General features: G+C 52.1%; 1 protein-coding gene across 1 annotated transcript in view; it reads left to right on the top strand.

Annotated features, from left to right (window-relative positions):
* Positions 1-203: 203 nt before the first annotated feature.
* Positions 204-18,353, top strand: part of ABCC3 (ATP binding cassette subfamily C member 3) — a 55,155-nt gene continuing 37,005 nt past the window's right edge. The window contains exon 1 of the mRNA XM_069482390.1: positions 204-285. Within this exon, the coding sequence (XP_069338491.1) occupies positions 241-285 (45 nt within the window). The 5' untranslated portion in view covers positions 204-240. The remainder of the gene's footprint in view (positions 286-18,353) is intronic.

Here is an 18,353-nt window from a genome sequence, read left to right as displayed (position 1 = left end):
CCACGGCCCCCCACCTCTGCCCCAAAGTCCCTCCCAGCGCCAAAGTTTCACGGAGGCGGGGTGCTGACGCAACGCGGGGAGACTGACGCGAGAGCGCGACCCAAAGAGCCTGGGGGTAGGGCTCGGCGGGCGGGCGGGCCGGGGGCGGGGCGCGGGGGGCGGAGGCGGCAGCCAGGGCACTGGTTGTGGCCCGCGCCGGTGGCAGCGCACTCACCTTCGTCGCCAAGGCGCTTCGACCCCATGGACGCCCTGTGCGGCTCCGGGGAGCTAAGCTCCAAGTTCTGGGTAAGGGGCGGGGCTCAGCGGTCACGGTGGCGGGGGCTGGGGTTGGCCAGGTTCGTCCGGTCCCGCTGCCTGCCTTCCCGCGGATGGAGGGCGTGCGTGGCCGAGCCCCTGAGATGGCCTGGGCGCCCGGGAGAGGGCAATGGGGCGCCGGGGCGGGAGCGGGGGGCTGGTCTGTCCGCGCCACTCGCCCGTTCCTCCCAGCCGGTCCCGCGCGGTGTCCTGCTCCACCCTTCCTGGCCCCACGGAAGAGCCCAGGATAGTGAGGCACAATGCATGGCCCCCCGGGGAGTGGGGAAGCGCCCCACTTGCTGCTTCATCCTGGCCCCTCTGTCTGATGTACAAGCAGCATTTCGCCATTAGCCGGGTTCCTACTAGACCCTTCTGCCCTACGGACTAGGGTTGTGCCCAGTCCGCATCCCTGCTCTGGGACCCCCAGGGCATCCAGAGCACCTGCCCAACCAGGTACTTTGGGAGGCTGGCTGTGCAGGTCCTCACCCTTCTTGGGCAGGGGTCCGGCCACCTCCTTTCCTTGGGAAAGAGCCACCAGGTGGCAGGTCTGAGAGCAAGCAAGCCCTCCTTACCTCCCAGGACTGGGAGAGGGGGTACGTGGAGATGCGGACCCCACTCTGGAGACAGGCCCTTACAGGTACAGGGGATCCGGATTGCTTTAGTCCAACCCTCTCCTTTTACAGATGGAGAAAGGGCTGGGAGAGAGGAAGGGACTTGCTCAAAGTTATCCAGTTCAATGAAGGCAGTTCAATGAAGGGATAGAAAAGCAGGCCATTTTGTGACTCACCCCAAATCTCTTTCTAAGACAGGCTCCTGATCCCAGTCCCCCCAGAACAGTTTGGGTGCATTGAGTGTATACAGTCCAAGAGGCAAGTGATAGTGTGGTGTTCGTTTAACAGATGGAACTCAGATTAAAGGGGCTTATCTGTGGTCATCCAAGGGTGCCCAGCATAGGCTGGTCTCAAGTCCAGGACCTCTGAATCCCAATCTCAAAGTCTTTTTCCCATTTTGAGTATTTGTTCATATGTGCTGTGTGTGTGTGTATGTATGTGCGCATAGGGTCTTATCCATAGGTGTGCGCTGTACACGTGTGTGGGTGTGTGCATAGGTGTGTAAGTCCAGAACCACGCTCTTGGGCTGTGTTTGGGATGGGCTGAAAGTATTACGGATTTTTTGAAACTTGGGGCCATGGAGTGCCTCTACCTGTGCAAAATTCTCTTTAGTGGTCTCTCTTTTTCTCTGGGTGACCAAAAGATTAACCAGAGATGGTATAACTTCTCTGACACTGCCCTTCTTCCTTCCTAGCCCTACAGGAACCTCATCTATTAACCAGCTTGGACTGTCCACTTGTCACCAGGGTCCAGAGGTTGCACCTCTGGCTCGTGGGTGTAGTTCCTTTCACTGCTGGCTTGGCCATGGCTGGTATCATTGTCAGGGTGGAGTGCTGGTGCATGCACGTTTGAGAAAAATTTCTCGAGGCAAAGATGAGGATAGAAAGAAGAAATGTATTTTACTTTCCCAAGCGGGGAAAGGGTCAAACACAAGAGAGGAAGAGGAAGAGTGTGTTGGTAGAGAGAATCAGGTAGTCAGACTTTTTATTTAGGAATTGTAAAAAAGGGATGAAGATGATTTGTGGGTGTAGCTGAATTAAGAGGGAACTGTGAACGAACCCTGCATCCACTCCTCTTCTTTCTTCTTGGCAGACAAATAACAACAGACGTGGGTGATCTAGCCCTTAAGATATGATTTTGGGCGGGACTTGAGGTCTGATGTTTTGTTCCTCTGCTGTCTGCTTTCCGGTCCAAGGAAAGATTTACATCTCCCTTCTGTCTTTCGGCTCTTTTCAGACAACGGAACCCTTCAGGGTGCCTGCCAGCTAGGGAGAGAGGTCATGATTGATCTTTAGGTGTTGTTAGCAAATTACTGGGTTAGATATTTTCCTGTTATTTCAGCAATCATGACATGGTCATGGTGTCTGGAAGGCTCAGAGAGAAAATCAACAGGACAGTGTGTCCAAGCCTCAGGCACAAGGACTGCTTGTTGCTGAGGGGACAGCTAAACCTTGAGAGCTTAGGACTGTACAGAAATGGTGACCTAGTCTCAAGGAACCTGGAGTTGGGGAACTCAGGACTCCCTTTTTGTCCCAAGCTCAGAGATCCTTTGGTTCTACCCTTCCGTGTGATTGTAGAATCCAAGAAAGTCAGAGCTTAGGGGCTGGTCCAACCCCTCATGATAGAGCTAGGGCAACTGAGGCCAAGGGAGAAAAGGTCACACAACAATGAGATACAGAGTGCTGGACTGGAAAATAGGACCCCTGGGATACGGTTGGTTCTAACTTTGCTGTTGCCTGACATTGCACCTTTGAGCCTCTGGGCCCTTTGGCCCCTGAACTTCAACTTGCTGCTCGGGAGTGGTACGTACCTCCTCTGAGCACCCCAGGGACAGGCAGCTCATCTACATCAGGAAGCTCTCGTGAGGCCTCTGCTTGGACACGTTAAAATGGCAGGAAACTGACTACTCCGCTTCCCACTCCAATCTCTAAACATCTTTCACATGATCTTCTTGGCTCCTGAAAGCTGTTCCAGGCTGCACCTAGTGTGGCTGGCCAGTGCAGATGGGGAGTGGAGACCGCAGGAAGGCCCCCAGCTCACCCCTGAGGGTTTGAATTGCTGAGAAGAGAAAGGGTCTGAATCCTGAGGCTGGAGCCTAAACTATAACTCAGCTACAGGAAAGGCCTGGAATTCTGGGTGTGCCAGGTTGCATCTCATTTGCATTGCATATGATTCAGGCAAACCTCCCCTGGGACCTTTTACCTGTGGGCCCTGGGGGTGATACCCCTTGGGGAAAGCAGCTCAAGGTAGCCAGGAAGTACCTGAACTAGGAGTGAAAAGGAGGTGAAAGGAGCGAGAGGGAGTGGGGTCTTCAGGCCCCTCTGGGCTACTTGTTTTGCTAGCTTATCTTCATAGCCTCAGTTTCTCCACCTGTGAAATGGGGAAATAACTCACCTCACAAGATTTTCACGGGGATCAAACGAGATAGGGAACATGAAATGATCTTGAGAACTAATTAACTCTCTATGGGTAGCAGGTCCTGACACTCCTAGGAAGAGGACAGAGGAGAAAGAGAAGTGAGGTTAGAAGGGGACATTAGTCCACGGCCATACCACCCTGAATGCACCCGATCTTATCTGATCTTGGAAGCTTAGCAGGGTTGGGCCTGGCTAGTACTTGGATGGGAGAAGGGAATGTTAAACCTGGGAAGACCTAGAAGGAAAGGGCCGGCAGGGGCAGAGGCTCCATGTTAGCTGTTTGCTGGGGAACAGGGGAGCTGATCTTGGCTAAATCTGAGGGTAGGAGACTCAAGTGACACAGGACCCCGGAACATGTGCACGTATATGTGTATACTTACACACACCCTTTGCTGGGTAAATGATTTGTCTCTTTTTTTTGAATCTCTCTCTCTCACGTCATCCACTTTGGGCCAGGTTACCAACATCTCTGGGAGGTTTTGTGCAAATAAATTCCAAGAGAGTGAATCGTGTGACCAAACTACTCATGAGGCCAGAGGCACCTCTAGAACAAGCGGGGCGGTGGTATCCCTTCACTCTGCCCTCTGCCCCTGGCCTGGAGGATTTCTCTCTGTTCTGAGCAACAGAGGATGGAGAGCACCCAGGTGGCAAAGAGAAACCGTGGACGAGGGCCTGGGGCTATTTACTTTCAGGTAAACACCTGTTTGCAGAATTAACCTTGATCTCATGGCCCCAGGAAGCTCAGAAATCTGACGAGCCTGACCATGAAAGTTATGCAAAGATGGCACTGACTGCCTGAGAACTAGTGAGCTCCCCGTCACTGGGGATATGTAAGCACGTGGTTAGTGACCATGTGGGGACGCTGGAGAGAGAATTCAAGCCAGGCAAGGAGGTGGGGTCCTGAGATTCTGTGACCAACTGGGAAGAGGGAAGATGTGGTCAGTGAGGAATCACTGATTCCTCCTCTGAGATTTCCAGACTCCCCTTTCCCCGGCTCTTTACTGCCCTAGACATGGAGTTTACTTAGCAGCAGCTTCTGGTAGAGGCCCGTGGGTCTCCCTCTGGTCAGGCCCACGGGGAGGGTGCCCTTGTTACCGAAAGCTCAGTACTCGTCCCCAAGGCCGCATCAGAAGAATGAAGACAAGTGGTTTGAGGAGAAGGAAAGAGGAGTTTTATTAATTTACTGGCAAATGAGGAGGATGGAGACTACTGTCTAAAAATGCCATCGTGCTAATAATAAAGCAAAAATACAGAGCTTTTAAAGGGTGTGTTCTCAGCTTCAGGCAATTGCTGTTCAACTACAGTCGATGGTTACAGTCGTCCCATCTCTGCTGAAGACAATCTGATGGCCTACACCCAGGACCTCTGTAGCAGGTCATCGCAGGTCATCTCCTGCAGCGTAAAAAACTTTAGACATTCCTCTGCCCCTCCCCGACCTGAGGCAGGGATGCAGGTCCTAGCTCTCCAAAAGGAATTGGAGGATGTTTTAAAGAGACATAAAACATTTTTTTCCAGGGCCAGGTGCGGTGGCTCACGCCTGTAATCCTAGCACTCTGGAGGGCCAAGGCAGGAGAATCGCTTGAGGTCAGGAGTTCTAGACCAGCCTGAGCAAGAGTGAGACCCCATCTCTACTAAAAATAGAAAAAATTAGCCGGGCGTGGTGGTGCATGCCTGTAGCCCCAGCTACTCAGGAGGCTGAGGCGGGAGGATTGCTTGAGCCCAGGAGTTTGAGGTTGCTGTGAGCTAGGCTGACACCACGGCACTCTAGCCCGGGCAACAGAGCAAGACTCTGTCTCAAACAAAGAAACACTTTTTCAGGCCATTTCCTCTGTTACTATTCCCCACTGTCAATGTTTCTGTTTCATATGTGTGGGAGGAGGGGGGGACTACTCTATTCCACGTTCCCTTAGCTGTTTGCCCGCCCTGAGGAGGCAAAGCCCCGGCCCCTTGGAAGCTAAGCTCCCTGTGTCTCCTGCTCTGTTCTAGCTGGTCCCGATTCTGCCACTTACTCGCTTTGTGACTTTGGGCAAATTACTCACTTTCTCTGGGCTCCAGCTGGGCTTAGGTGGGCTCTGGGGCCCCCTCGTGTCTAGAGTTGCCTAGTGATGATTCTGGGAAGATGAACCTTGGGCTCGGGGGCTGAGGTCTTGATTAAGGTCCTCCAAGTTTTAGAGCTTCTCGGGATTAGGGTCTCTGCCTGGGGATCAGGCAGCCACCAGGACACATGAGTAATGCACAAGGCTCCAGTGTCAGTGCTTTTTGACTCTCAAATGAAGACAGTGACCTGCAAGGCTGCGGGGAAACTGGCAGGGACAGAGCCCCTGGGGTGGGCAGGTGGGTGGGAAGTGGACACTGCGCAGCCCAGTGGACACCAGAGCTTGCCTCTGCTCCCAAGAACCCAGTCCTCCCTGCCAGGCCAGGGATCCCGGAATGCCCTTCCTCCACCGCAGGTGGGGGCAGTGAAGCCAGTGTGGCACAGCTGTGACCTCTGAACTATTGGCTTCTGGCTAGGGGATTTCTTTCCTCGTGGCCCCAGGCTGGCTTCTCCCCAGCCGGGCCTGGGTCTCTGAGGGCTGGAGACTTGGGGAAGGAAGTGAGTCAGGGAAGTAGCATTCAGGTGGGAGCTTTGCCAAGCCTGCCTGCTGGCCCCCAGACAGCGAAATGGTCTTGAAGCACCGGCTGGCCTCCAGGGAGGGAGGTCCTAGCAGGGACCACAGCTAGGGTAGTAGCAGGACCTGGCAGCCTGGGCTGTGTCTACCGCTCCCCAGCAGGACTGTCCTGGGGGCACCAGGTGGGGCAGGACGGGACAGGAGGGATGAGACCTGGTGTGTTATTGTGGCAGCTGGGCCTCTGCCCTCCCCCACCTGCTGGGTCGGGGGTGGGGCTGGCAGAGGGCAGGGTGTGGGTGGGAATGGGGGGTGCTTAACCCTGGGATTGGATTTCTCCTTCTAACTGGATGTTCAGGTTTCTAGTGCTGGGCTCCTGCAGCCCCAGCTAGTCTACAGCCCGGGCGTTGGCAGCCCCTCCCCCTCTGTGAGACTAACTGCAAAAAGGAGGTGATTTGAGGGCGGGCTGCAAGGCTGAAAGTGATCTGGACGCACATGTTCTATCCCCGAGGCGGGGTGTCATGCCAGAGCCCTACAGAGCACAGAGGTGTAACCCTGTGGTTAGGGGCTGGGACTCTGAAGCTAGACTCCCTGGGTCCAACTCCCGGCATCAGCATGGGGCCCAGCTGCCATGAACTTGAATGAGAACCCTGGTCCACAGAGGAGCTCCGTGGACCAAAGTCGCTGTGGGCCGGCAGGCCCCGTGCACAAGTGGATTGGCCAGTTTGTGAGCCTTAGGCTAGCCCAGCACAGTTTTGGACCCCTCCGGGCCTTCCAGAGGCTTCCTGTTTTGGCCAAGGCAGCCCACCAGTGGGGACCAGAGCCTGTCCTAGCCTTTCTGCACCTCCATTTCTGCTAAGATAAATGATCTGTCAGTCAGTCCCTTCCCAGGCTGTGACCTGAGGAGCTGCAGGGCAGTGGTGGCTTCTCCTTCCCCCACCACTGCGGGGGATTAAGGAAGTAATGAGTTTTCTCCTGACAACAGGCCTGGGGCCCCAGGGGCTGGGAAGTCCCTGGCAGAGCTTGGGCGGAGGGCTCCAGGGTCCTCACCCCCACCTGCCGCCTCTGGGAGTCTGCAGGGATTTCAGCCTCAGTGCCCACGCAGGGGTGTCTGCCCGGTGGCCCATTCTGCATTCTGCGGGCTGGACCTCCCCCTTATCAGCCCCATCCAGCTGTTTAATCGCATTATTAAGGAAGCGCTTGTTGCTGTGGAAACTGTGTGGGTGATGGCGGGGGAGGGGCTGTGGGCCCAGCTTCCGCCTCCCAGCTGGTGCTCTTTGGAAGGGAAGGGAAGGAGGGAGAAGGGATCGTCCACCCTGCCCTGTGGGGTTTAGGGAGTGTCACGGGGTTCAGCAAATGACCTCCACTGACCCTGTCCTCACCTTCGTTGGAGTTGGAAGCCACCTCGAGTGCCAAGAGCTGTGGCCCTGGTACCTGGGAGAGGGCACACTGCGCTCCCGGGCGGGCAGCTGCAGAGGCGGGGCTGGCACCCTTCACTCATCTGCTTGTTCATTTGACAAATCCGCATCGAGCGCCTTCTCCCTGCCAGGCGCTGCTCTGGGCAGCGGGAAACACCGTGAACTACAGACTACAGGCCTCATAAACCTGTCTGCACGGAGCATGTATTCTAGTGGGAAGAGGCGGAGAAACAATTACAAATAACTGAATTTCACAGTATGATAGAAGGTGATTAGGGCTGTGGGAAAAATAGAACAGGCTAGGAGGAATGAGGTGCGGGGACGGGGCTGGGGGGTGGCTGGGAGTGAGTTAAAATTTTAATTGGGAAGGCCAAGGTGGACCTCCAGGAGAAGGTGAGAGCTGAGCAAAACCTTGCAGGTGCTGAGGGCCTGAGGCTGGGAACACCCAGGACTAGCGCTGCTGGCCTGGGGCAGGAGCAGGCCCGGCTGGGGGGCATGCGGGGACTGGGAGGAGAGTGGTGAAACAGGTCGGGGGATAACACCAGAGAGTCTTTTGGGCCAGGGGGACTTCGGCTTCTACTCTTAGTGAAAGAAGCACACCCGGTGGCCTTGACCCAGAAGAATGATGTGGTGGGTGGCACAGTCGGGCTCAGGTTCTACAGACGGCTGTCTCTGCTGCTGTGCTGGAAAAGACAGGGGCTGTGACAATGCAGGAGGGCCATCGGGGAGCGGGGGGCGGGGGGGAGAGAGACAGAAGTGCTGGGAGACACAGTCGATCCTGGCTCTATGGGGGTGCCAGGTGAAGCTGCCTCTTTGCAGATAAGGACAGAGGGCCACAGCACTGCCATGCCGTCCAGCCTAACACTCTGAAGGGAGAGTGGCAGCGTTTACTGACGGATCGGATGGGGGTGTGGGGGAAAGAGAAGCAGCAAGGGTGACTCCAAAGACTCTGGCCTGGGAGACGAGGAAGGGAGGAAGGAGTTGCCATCCCCCGAGGTGGGCGGGCTGGAGGGGGCAGATGGGTAGGAGTTCAGTTCTGGACATCTTGTGTGTGACACGTCCCACAGATGTCCTAGCAAGGGCTCTGGGGTGCACGATGGGGACACAGGTGTGGGCAGCATCCTGCTGTCCCCTAGGGAGGGCTCTTCCCAGTGGGGGACATGCTCATCTGAAGGAAAAGAGCCCAGGCTGGACCTCCCTGAGGGTCAGAGTAGCCACCCAGTTCTCACAGCCGCACGGTCTCCTGGCTGTAGCCACAGGGTAGGTGTTGTTCTGCTCAAGTCCGGGTGCTTCGCTGGTCATGCTGTCCCCTGCAGGGAGGTAGCTGGGATGCTGTTGCTACTCCCATGAACACGTGGAGACTGAGTTGAGGCATGAAGGGGCTCGCCCACAGTTACGTGGCTTGAAAGTGGCAGAGTCATGCTGAGGCTCTGTGCCGGCTTGGGTTCTCGTGGCCACTCCCTGCCTGCCTTGGAGAGCCGTGCCATGGCTTGCACGCCCACACGGCAATTCCTGTCGTGCCCTCACGCTGGGGCTCCCGTCCTCTGCACACACACTCCCTCGTCGCTCAGTGCAGTTTCTGGGCCGCTCCTGCGCACCTGGCCCTGTGCTGGGAATTAGAGGGCGCGGGCCAGGGCAGGAGAATGGGGCGAGGGCACGGTGTCTACCCTCAAGAGCTCAGGTTGCTGCAGGAGAGAGGATGTGTTCACCTACACAGATCCAGGTGGCACACAGTGGGGAGAAACCGCAATGTGGCCTCACCAAGCCTGGGTGCCTGTCCCAGCTCCACCCTGCTGAGTGTCCTTGAGCCTGTTGCCAAGGCAGGTGGAGCCTACTTTCTCCTTTGTAAACTGGGCTTAACGATGCCCCTCCTATGTACCTCTGGAAGTTGTTCTGAGACGACAACCAGATAATAACCATGTAAGTGCAGTAATAAAATGCCAGAGAAACATTAGTGGCCTTTATCACCCCCACTTAACTGGCTGCCAGGATAAAGCAAGAAAGTCAGAGGCCACGTGGCTCCAGACAGGTTTCCTGTAGGGGATGAGGCTTGGGCTGGGCCTGGAGAGGAGGGAAATGCACTCCAGGCCCAGAGACCCCATGGCCTGAGTTAGGGGCAGCCTTGGGACAGGCTATCTGGATGGCAACTAACTGGGGTACTTGACCAGTCCTAGTGGTGTCCCCAGCTCTGTGACCCAGTGCCCAGCCTTGAGCTGGCACGTTGAAGGCTGAGCAAGAGTATGTGGGTCTTTGGCTTGCATTGTTCAAGCAACTACTAAATACCAATTAGGGCTCTAGAATACAAGATGTACGTGGCATTATACAACCTCTGCCTGCTCCAGGCTTGGATGCAATGTCCCCAGGCAGCATGTCCCTGCCTGCATGCTCTGCAAGGCAGGGATGGGTTTGCCCAGTGAGGGACACAGAGCTGCATTTCAGGAAGAGTCATAGTGGTGGGCGGGCGCATTGGAGGGCAGAGGCTGACCAGGGTAGGGTCGGGGAGGGAAGGCAGGCTGAGCAATCGAGGCAGGGTGTGCAGACCACTGCCCTTCTAGGAGATATTTTCTTAAGATAGGAGAACTCAAGCACATAGATAATTCAACACTTCACCTAGATAGATAGTTCAAGGGCAGCTGGGGGCTTTGAATGCCATAGTAAGATGCCTGGACTTTGCCTTCTAGGCAGTAGGGAGGCACTGAAGGTTTAAAGGGAAGTTATGCTAGTATCCTTTCATTCATTTGTTCAATAAATATTTCTGAAACTTGTTACTTAATAAATTAAAATGTTTAATTTAGCATATTTAAGCACATTTTTTCCTGAGTACCTACTGTGTGCTAGGCACCATTGCAAGTACGTAGGATATATCAATAAATGAAATGAAGGCTCTTTCCTTCAAGGAGCTTACATGTCAGCATGTAAAGGAAAAGGTAAGAGAAAACATAATAAACTAGTAAATTATACAGCATGTTAGAAGGTGAGAGGTGCTACAGAAAAAATAAAAAGCAGAGAAGGGTGGGGGATTGGGAATGCTGGGGTGAGGTGCAGGTAGCAGAATTAAACAGGGGAGTCAGGGTAGAAAGAAAGACTTAAGGATGTCTGGGAGAGGAGTGTTCCAGAAAGAGAGAATAGCAGGTGCAAAGGCCCTGAGGCAGGAATAGCAAGTGTGTTCAGGAGCAGCAAGGAGGCGGGTAGCTGGAGGGAGGCAGGAGAGGCAGTGAGAGAGGCCACGGGTCTGGCGGAAGGGACACTGTGAGGTCCTGCAGGATATTGTAGGGTGTGCGGAGTGGAGATGTTATTTGGCAGTTGGATATAGAGTTGGGGATTGGGGGAGCAGTGGGCTGGAGAGATAGGCTTGGAAGCCATTGGCATACGAACAGTACGTTCAGATGAGAATGAGTGAGATCACCAAGGGGGTAAGTGCAGACAGAGACGTAGGCAGAGAAGAGCTCCGGGGCCCCAGGAACCAGTAAAGACACTGAGATGTCATGACCAGGGAGAAAGGGAAGACCAGGAGGGCGTGGTCAGGGGTCCAGGTGCCGAGGACATTGGAAGGGAAGAGACCGTGTCTTAGTCCATGTGTGTTGCTATAAAGGAATACCTGAAGCTGGGTGATTGTTTCAGAAAAATCCTGGGCCGGTGTAGAAAACCCGCCCTCCAAGCTGAAATGGTGCCAAGAGACCAAAGAAATGACTCAGACAAGTCCAGCTTGGGGAGTCAGATGAGTTTATTGGAGGTTACTCACGCAGGGCTCTCGTTCCTGGTGGAGACAGGAATCCTCCCGGCACTCACTCCTGGGCTGCAGCAGAAGTTCTTCGGAAATTAAGGTCCATGCTGCCTGCCTGTTTGTCGGCCTTAAATTTCTTTGTGGCAAGTGATGCAGAGCTCGCTCTCTCTCTCCCCGCCCCCCATCATTGTATGTTTACACACAGCACAGGTTGAACATGCACAGTGCTTCCCATTGGGCGGGGACTTTAGTGTTACAGTTAACTAAAGAGGGGTAAGGCAACAAAGACAGGTTCAAACTGGTCCTAAGACTTCTGACCATCTTTGCAAAAGGAGCTACTTAAGCATACCCTTTGTGCTCCGTATTTCTTTCAGCTGTTTTGTTTTGATCTATATCTCGAAATTCCAAAGACACCTGTATGAGTTCTGTGAAACGGTAAAAGCCAGTGGTGGGGAGCTGGTATTTTCACCTCGGTAATTTATAAAGAAAAGAGGTTTATTTGGCGCACGGTTCTGCAGGCTGTGTAGGCAGCACGGGGCCAGCATCTGCTGAGGGCCTCAGGCTGCTTCCACTCGTGTGGAAGGGGAAGGGGAGTGGAGTGTGCAGAGGACGCGTGGCGAAAGAGCAGAGGGGAGTAGGGGTGGGGGAGGAGGGGTGCCAGACTCTGCGTAACAATCAGCTCTCATAGGAATTAGTAGAGTGAGAACTCACTCACTCATTAGGAGAGGATGGTTCCAAGCTTCATGACAGATCCATCTGCCCCCATGACACAAACACCTCCCATTAGGCCCCACCTCCAACACTGGGCATCACATTTCGACATGAGGTTTGGAGGGGACAAATATACAAACTAGAGCATTCTGCCCCAGGCCCCCCAAACCCCATGTCCTTTTCACATTGTAAAATATAACCATTCCTTCCCAATAGTGCACAAAAATTTTAACTTATTCCAGCATCAACTCAAAAGTCTCAAGCCCAAAGTCTCATCTGAAACTCAAGGCAAATTCCTTACAGCTATAAGCCATTAAAATCAAAATCAAGTTATTTACTTCCAAGACACAATGGTGGCACAAGCCCATGTGGCTGCTCTCATGGCTGGAGCCCAATGCCTGTGGCTTTTCCAGGGATTGCATACTGCTGGGGACTGTAACTCTGGGGTCTGGAGAGCGGTGGCCCTGCTTCCACAGCTCCACTAAGCAGTGCCGCTGTAGGGACTTTCTGCAGAGGCTCCAACCCCACATTCCCACTTGGCATTGCATCAGTAGCATCTCTCTGTGGGGCTCTGCCCCTGTGGCTGGCTTCTGCTTGGGCATCCAGCTTTCTGACACATCCTCCAAAATCTTGGTGGAAGCTGCCAAGCCTCCACCACTCTTGCATTCTGCATACCACCAAAGCTCATGGCTTGCGCCCTCTGAACTGGCAGCCCAAGCAGCATCTGGGGCCATTTGAGCCAGAGCTAGAGCTGGAGGAGCAAGGATGTGGAAGCAACATCCCAAGGTGGTGCGGAGCAGTGGGACCCCTGTCCTGGCCCCTGGAACCATTCTGTCCTACTAGGTCTCTTGGCCTGTGATGGGAGGGATGGCCTTAAAGATTTTTTTTTTTTAATTAAAAAATTGTTTTTCTCACTCAAGGCTTTGGGAGGAAGTCCTGTAAGATTTCTGACCTGCTTTGGGGCCTTTGCTCCATTGTTCTGACTGTGAACACCAGGCTCCCTTGGATCCGTGCCAATCCCTCTGGCACGTGGTTGCTCCCCAGTACCTTTGGACTCCTCACCTGAAAACTCTCCTTCCTTCTCTCCCGCATGACCAGGCTGTGTATTTTCTAAATTTTTATGTTCTGCTTTTCTTTTAATTTCCAACTTTAGTCATTCCTTTGCTCCCATATCTAACCATAAGCTTTTAGAAGTAGCCACTCTACTTCATGAATGCTTTGCTGCTTGGAAATTTCTTCCACCAGATACCCTAGGTTATCTATCACTCTACGTTTAGCCTTCCACAAAGTCCTAGGGCATGGACACAATGCAACCGCGTTCTTTGCTGTGGTGTATCAAGGGTGATCTTTGCTCCAGTTCCCAGTAAGTTCCTCATTTCCATCTGAGACTTGGTCAGCCTAACCTTCACTGTCCATATTTCTATCAGCATTTGGTCACAACTACTTTACCGGTCTCTCGTAAGTTCCAAACTTTCCCTTATCTGCCTGTCTTCTTCTGAGCTCTCCAAACTCTTTCAACTTCTGCCCATTACCCAGTTACAAAGACATTTCCACATCTGCAGGTATCTTTATAGCAACACCCCACTCTTGGTACCAATTTTCTGTCTTCGTCCATTTGTGTTGCTATTAAGAAAAACCCGAGGCTTTTATAAAGAAAACCCGAGGTAATTTATAAAGAAAAGAGGTTTATTTGGCCCTCAGTTCTGCAGGCTGCACAAGAAACAAGGCGCCAGTATCTGCTTTTGGTGAGGGCTTCAGGCTGCTTCCACTCATGGTGGAAGGGGAAGTGGAGCTGGAGTGTGCAGAAGTCACATGGCAAGATGGTGGAAGCAAGGGGCAGGGGTGACAGACTCTTTTTAACAATCAGCTCTCACAGGAACTAATAGAGTGAGAACTCACTCATTACTGGAGGACAGCACCGAGCCATGCATAAGGGATCTGCCCCCATGACCCAAACACCTCCCATTAGGTCTGACCTCCAACACTGGGGATCAAATTTCTACATGAGGTTTGGAAGGCACAAATATCCACACGGTATCAGACTGGAATCCCGTGGCCGTTGCTCATGAAGAGGTGAGGGCCTACAGTAATATCAGGTTGTGGGGCCAGGTAGGAGGGGTCAGGTGGGAGGTATTATCATCCCAGTGTTACCATGAAACAAACCAAGGCCCAGAGAGGTGAGAGGTTAAGTACCTTGCTGGGGTCACATACTTTAAAAGAGGTGAAGCCAGGACTCAAACATCAGTCTGTCCAGCTACTCTACTCTACCAAGAATCAACAGGACCTTGGTCCTCGTGGGTATCAGGGTGGCTGGGAGAATGGTAGTGCCCTTGGCAGAGGCAGGCAAGGCCGGGGAGGGGCTGGTGCTGGCAGGGGGTAGACGAGCTTAGTATGAGAGGTGTTGAATCTGAGGTAGCCGAGGACAGATGGAAAGCCATCTGAGCGGCAGCAGGAAATGGGGGCTGAGGGGAGGAGGTGACTTGAGCTGTTGATCTGGATTTGGTGCTCCTCAGTACAATTTGGGAGCAATGATAAGAGACACAGCCAAGGACCAAGGTCAGGACTTGGGGGCCAGGGCCTGTGTCCACGGGCTGACACCAGGGCGAAGAAAAGGAGACAGCAAAGAATGCTTCCCGAGAGGCCAGGAAGACCAGGAAAGAGTGGTTTCCGAGGGATGAGGAAACTGCCGCAGGGAGGTCCTGCACAAAGCTAAAAGGGCCCATTTAATTTGCACATGGAGGGACTTAGGGTTCTATAGGGTGGATTGAACACCAGACTTTATCCCCTAACTTCCTGATTTCCCACTGAAATGACAGTAAGGAATAAAGGATGTAAACCTACAAGGACAAAAGGAAGAGGAGACAACAGCAGACAAGATATCAACACCTTTTTGGAAGGTGGAAAACAGGTGGAGGAATAATCACCGATGCAGGAGAGGGAAGACAGCTGAAACCGAAGGCCATCTGGAGCCTGGACAAGGAACTGGAGGGCTGCAGAGGGCAGGGGCAGGGGAGCAGGGGCTGACTGGGAGAATGTGTACGGGGAGGCTGCACACCCAGGCTCCGTCCCCATCTGCTGTCAAAGCCAGGCAGATCCCAGCCACCCCCACAGCAGACAAGCAGATTACTCTATGGAATTATCTTCCCAATGTTACCCTGAAAGAAAACAAGGCCCAGAGAGGTGAGAGGTTAAGTACCTTGCCGGGGTCACATACTTTAAAAGAGGTGAAGCCAGGACTCGAACATCAGTCTGTCCAGCTACTCTACCTCTACCAAGAATCAACAGGACCTTTGTCCTCGTGGGTATCAGGGTGGCTGGGAGAATGGTAGTGCCCTTGGCAGAGGCAGGCAAGGCCGGGGAGGGGCTGGTCCTGGCAGGGGGTGGACGAGCTTAGTATGAGAGGTGTTGAATCTGAGGTAGTCTGCACACTGAAGGGTAGAGCCCTCAGCCCCAAATTTGTCTCAGAGATCTTCCCTAAAGGACCAGGTTCCTACTTGATCACTCTAGAGTGAAGCCCAACAGCCAACAGGCCCACTCACCCTCAGCACACAGAGCATCCAACTCTTCAGTGTCTCACTCGAAAATACTGAGACAGCCAAGCCTCAAGAGTCACCACACATGTGAGGAAAACTTCTGTTGAAAGAAAAACTTTAGACAGGCCAGGCGCGGTGGCTCACACCTGTAATCCTAGCACTCTGGGAGGCCGAGGCTGGAGGATCGCTTGAGGTCAGGAGTTCGAGAGCAGCCTGAGCAAGAGCGAGACCTCGTCTCTATTAAAAATGGAAAGAAATCAGCCAGATAATTAAAAATATATAGAAAAAATTAGCCGGGCATGGTGGCGCATGCCTGTAGTCCCAGCTACTCGGGAGGCTGAGGCAGAAAGATTGCTTAAGCCCAGGAGTTTGAGGTTGGTATGAGCAAGGCTGATGCCATGGCACTCTAGCTCAGACAAAAGAGTGAGACTTTGTCTCAAAAAAAAAAAAAAAAAAACTTTAGACAAATTAAATTTAGCAGAATTTATTTGAGCAAAGAACAGTTCATGAATCAGGCAGCACCCTGAACCAGTAGAGGTTAAGAGCGCTCCACACAGCGACATGGGCAGGCAGTACTTATAGGCAGAAAAAGGAAGTGATGTACAGAAATAGCTTGATTGGTTACAGTTCGACATTTGTCTTAGTTGGGCACGATGTGATGAGGCGTGTGCCTTACATGAACAAGTTCTGATCGCCTGGCAGCTTGCGGTTGGCGGAAAGCTCAGCCACTATATTTGAATGAGGCTTGGATACTGGTTACAACAATATGCTCTCAAGTTAGGTTGCTGTTTGTTTACATATTAAGTTAGGTTACAGCTCTCTCTGGATGGAGGCAGCTTTAGGCCAAATTTAATTTAACTTAATAATTCCCCCCTTTTGGTCAATTTGACAGCATTTCTATCACCATCATAACGGACTTGTTTGGTCTCAGTATGAAATTCACAGTGTCAAATTAGTTGGATGATTCTTTATGCTTTCTTCATGTTTTTGTTATTCTAACTGTAATGAGACCATTTGATGTTCAAAGGATGGCCACACACAAGCATTTAGGACTCTCAAGGGGATACAACACAGCAGGGAGACTGTTACGATGGCTATCAGTAGGATACTACCAAGAAACTGAAGTACACTCCTTGACAGGAGTCTCCATGAACCAAACTAATCAAAATAAAACTATTCAAAGTTCAGGCAATAAGGACAGTTCAACATAGTTAATCACAGTTTTTGTTTGGGACGTGATGGTGATTAAGGACCATAGTTTGCCATGAAATGAACTGATTTAAAGGGGTGTCTACTTTTATAGTTAGCCTAGTGACAAGTTACAGTATCCTGGAGACCCACTGAAAGAAACATAAAGATTAGAAAAGCCTGGAGTGGCCAAGCTTGCTGTCTACCATTCAGGATGCCTGCAAACCAACCATTAGCTGCTCTTGTAAGCACATCACGTGTTCCTTTCCCCTGAGAAATTACTTTAGTGTATTCATTGGCATTGTTTAGAGAAACAGCAGCATCAGCCATCGTTTTAATTAAGCTTTCTGTAGTAGTAAAATCAGGAGAAACATAAGTGCAGCGTTCAGTTTTGTTCGGCACCCCACTCAGGCCCCCAGCGTGGGCAAAGAGGAGAGCGAAAGCTGCCTGATGCTCCGTTAAGTGTTTTTGTTGAACACAAACATTCTCATTTACCTTTCAGGGGGTGGCTTCTACCGTCTGAACCCCTGGGAAGTCTGATTGGCTCCAAAATCCAAGATTTTCCCCAATTTACAGATTAGCTTCAAATTCCGTACAACCAGCACCCCACTACCACCAAGAATAAATCCCCAGGAACCCCGCTGAAACCTTTTCTCAATGGAAACTAACTTATCTTCATGTATTTCGAGGAGTGTACTAATTTTGGTTATTGACCACTTTGAACTCTGATTATGGGAAGGTTCAGGGAAAGCTCTTCAAAAGGTAGGAGTGAGCCAGGCCCAGCAGCAAGATCCAAACCAGCAAGGAGGCAGAACAGAGTATGCAAATTCTCCCTGGGGGGAAGGGAGGGGTGGAAAAGAGGGCCACATAATGGGCATTTGACCAGAGGAGAACTACATTTATTCATCCATAAGTCTGCATAGCCCCTGAACAAGGTCCAGCGGTCAACCTACTTTTTTCTGGTCCTTTTATAGCATACTGTAAGGGTGTAAAACCACATTCAGTGGAAAGGGACCTTACTGGATTTAATCCAGGGACATACAAGCAATTACTTGTAGCCACATAGGTAGTCCCCAGGTCTTGGGTACACTGTGCCTGGAAGCACAATATACCTTTTGCTGGCATCACTTGGATAAGTTTTCTATATCTGGTTGCTATGAGGTTATTAATTGGAAAGGTCAGGGTACTATTTCCAGCAAGTGTAGAAAAGCAAGTAGCAGTGATGTCTAGACTACAAGGACAGCTTTCTACTCCTCCTTTGGGGTTTCAGTGTGACTCTCACTGGGAACACAGAGAGGCAATGGCATTAGTGGAACTGTTTCCCGATGTGGGGGCATTAGCCCATATCCCGAACAATTGCTGTGATTTCTTGCTAAAGTATAGGCTTTTGCTAAAGCTGTCACAGATTGTGGCCTCATAAGTCTTTTTATAAGGAAAGGGACGGGATTAGGACAGCAGAAAATAAAGAAAAAGATAAGGTTCTCGTGAGGGCAGAGAAGTCTTGATCTGTAATCTTGGCCAAGCTGTCCATGTCTAGGAGGCAGTCTGCTTCTAGGGAAAAACTTCCCTGCTCAGCTTTACCTTAAGGTCTCCAACAGGTGTACAGTGCCAGGAGTCTGGAGGGGCCCTTTTGAGTTAGAAGCTGTAGAGCCAAGAGGCCCTGACATTTTGCTGCAGAGAGGAACTTGGAATGTTCCCTTCCAATGGAGTTCAAGGACTGTCTTTCTCTTGCGTCATTTCCGAAAGATTAAATCACCCGGTACCAGATCATGAAAGGTCTGGTTGTCATCAGTTGATGTGTCACGAAGGGCTTCTCTTACCTGGGGAAGATATTCTTTAGCATAATGCATT

This window comes from Eulemur rufifrons, chromosome 9 (genome assembly GCF_041146395.1).
Source record: "Eulemur rufifrons isolate Redbay chromosome 9, OSU_ERuf_1, whole genome shotgun sequence".
Classification (NCBI taxonomy): Eukaryota; Metazoa; Chordata; class Mammalia; order Primates; family Lemuridae; genus Eulemur; species Eulemur rufifrons.
Note: the sequence above shows the minus strand (reverse complement) of the source record. Positions and strands in the feature narration are given on the sequence as shown.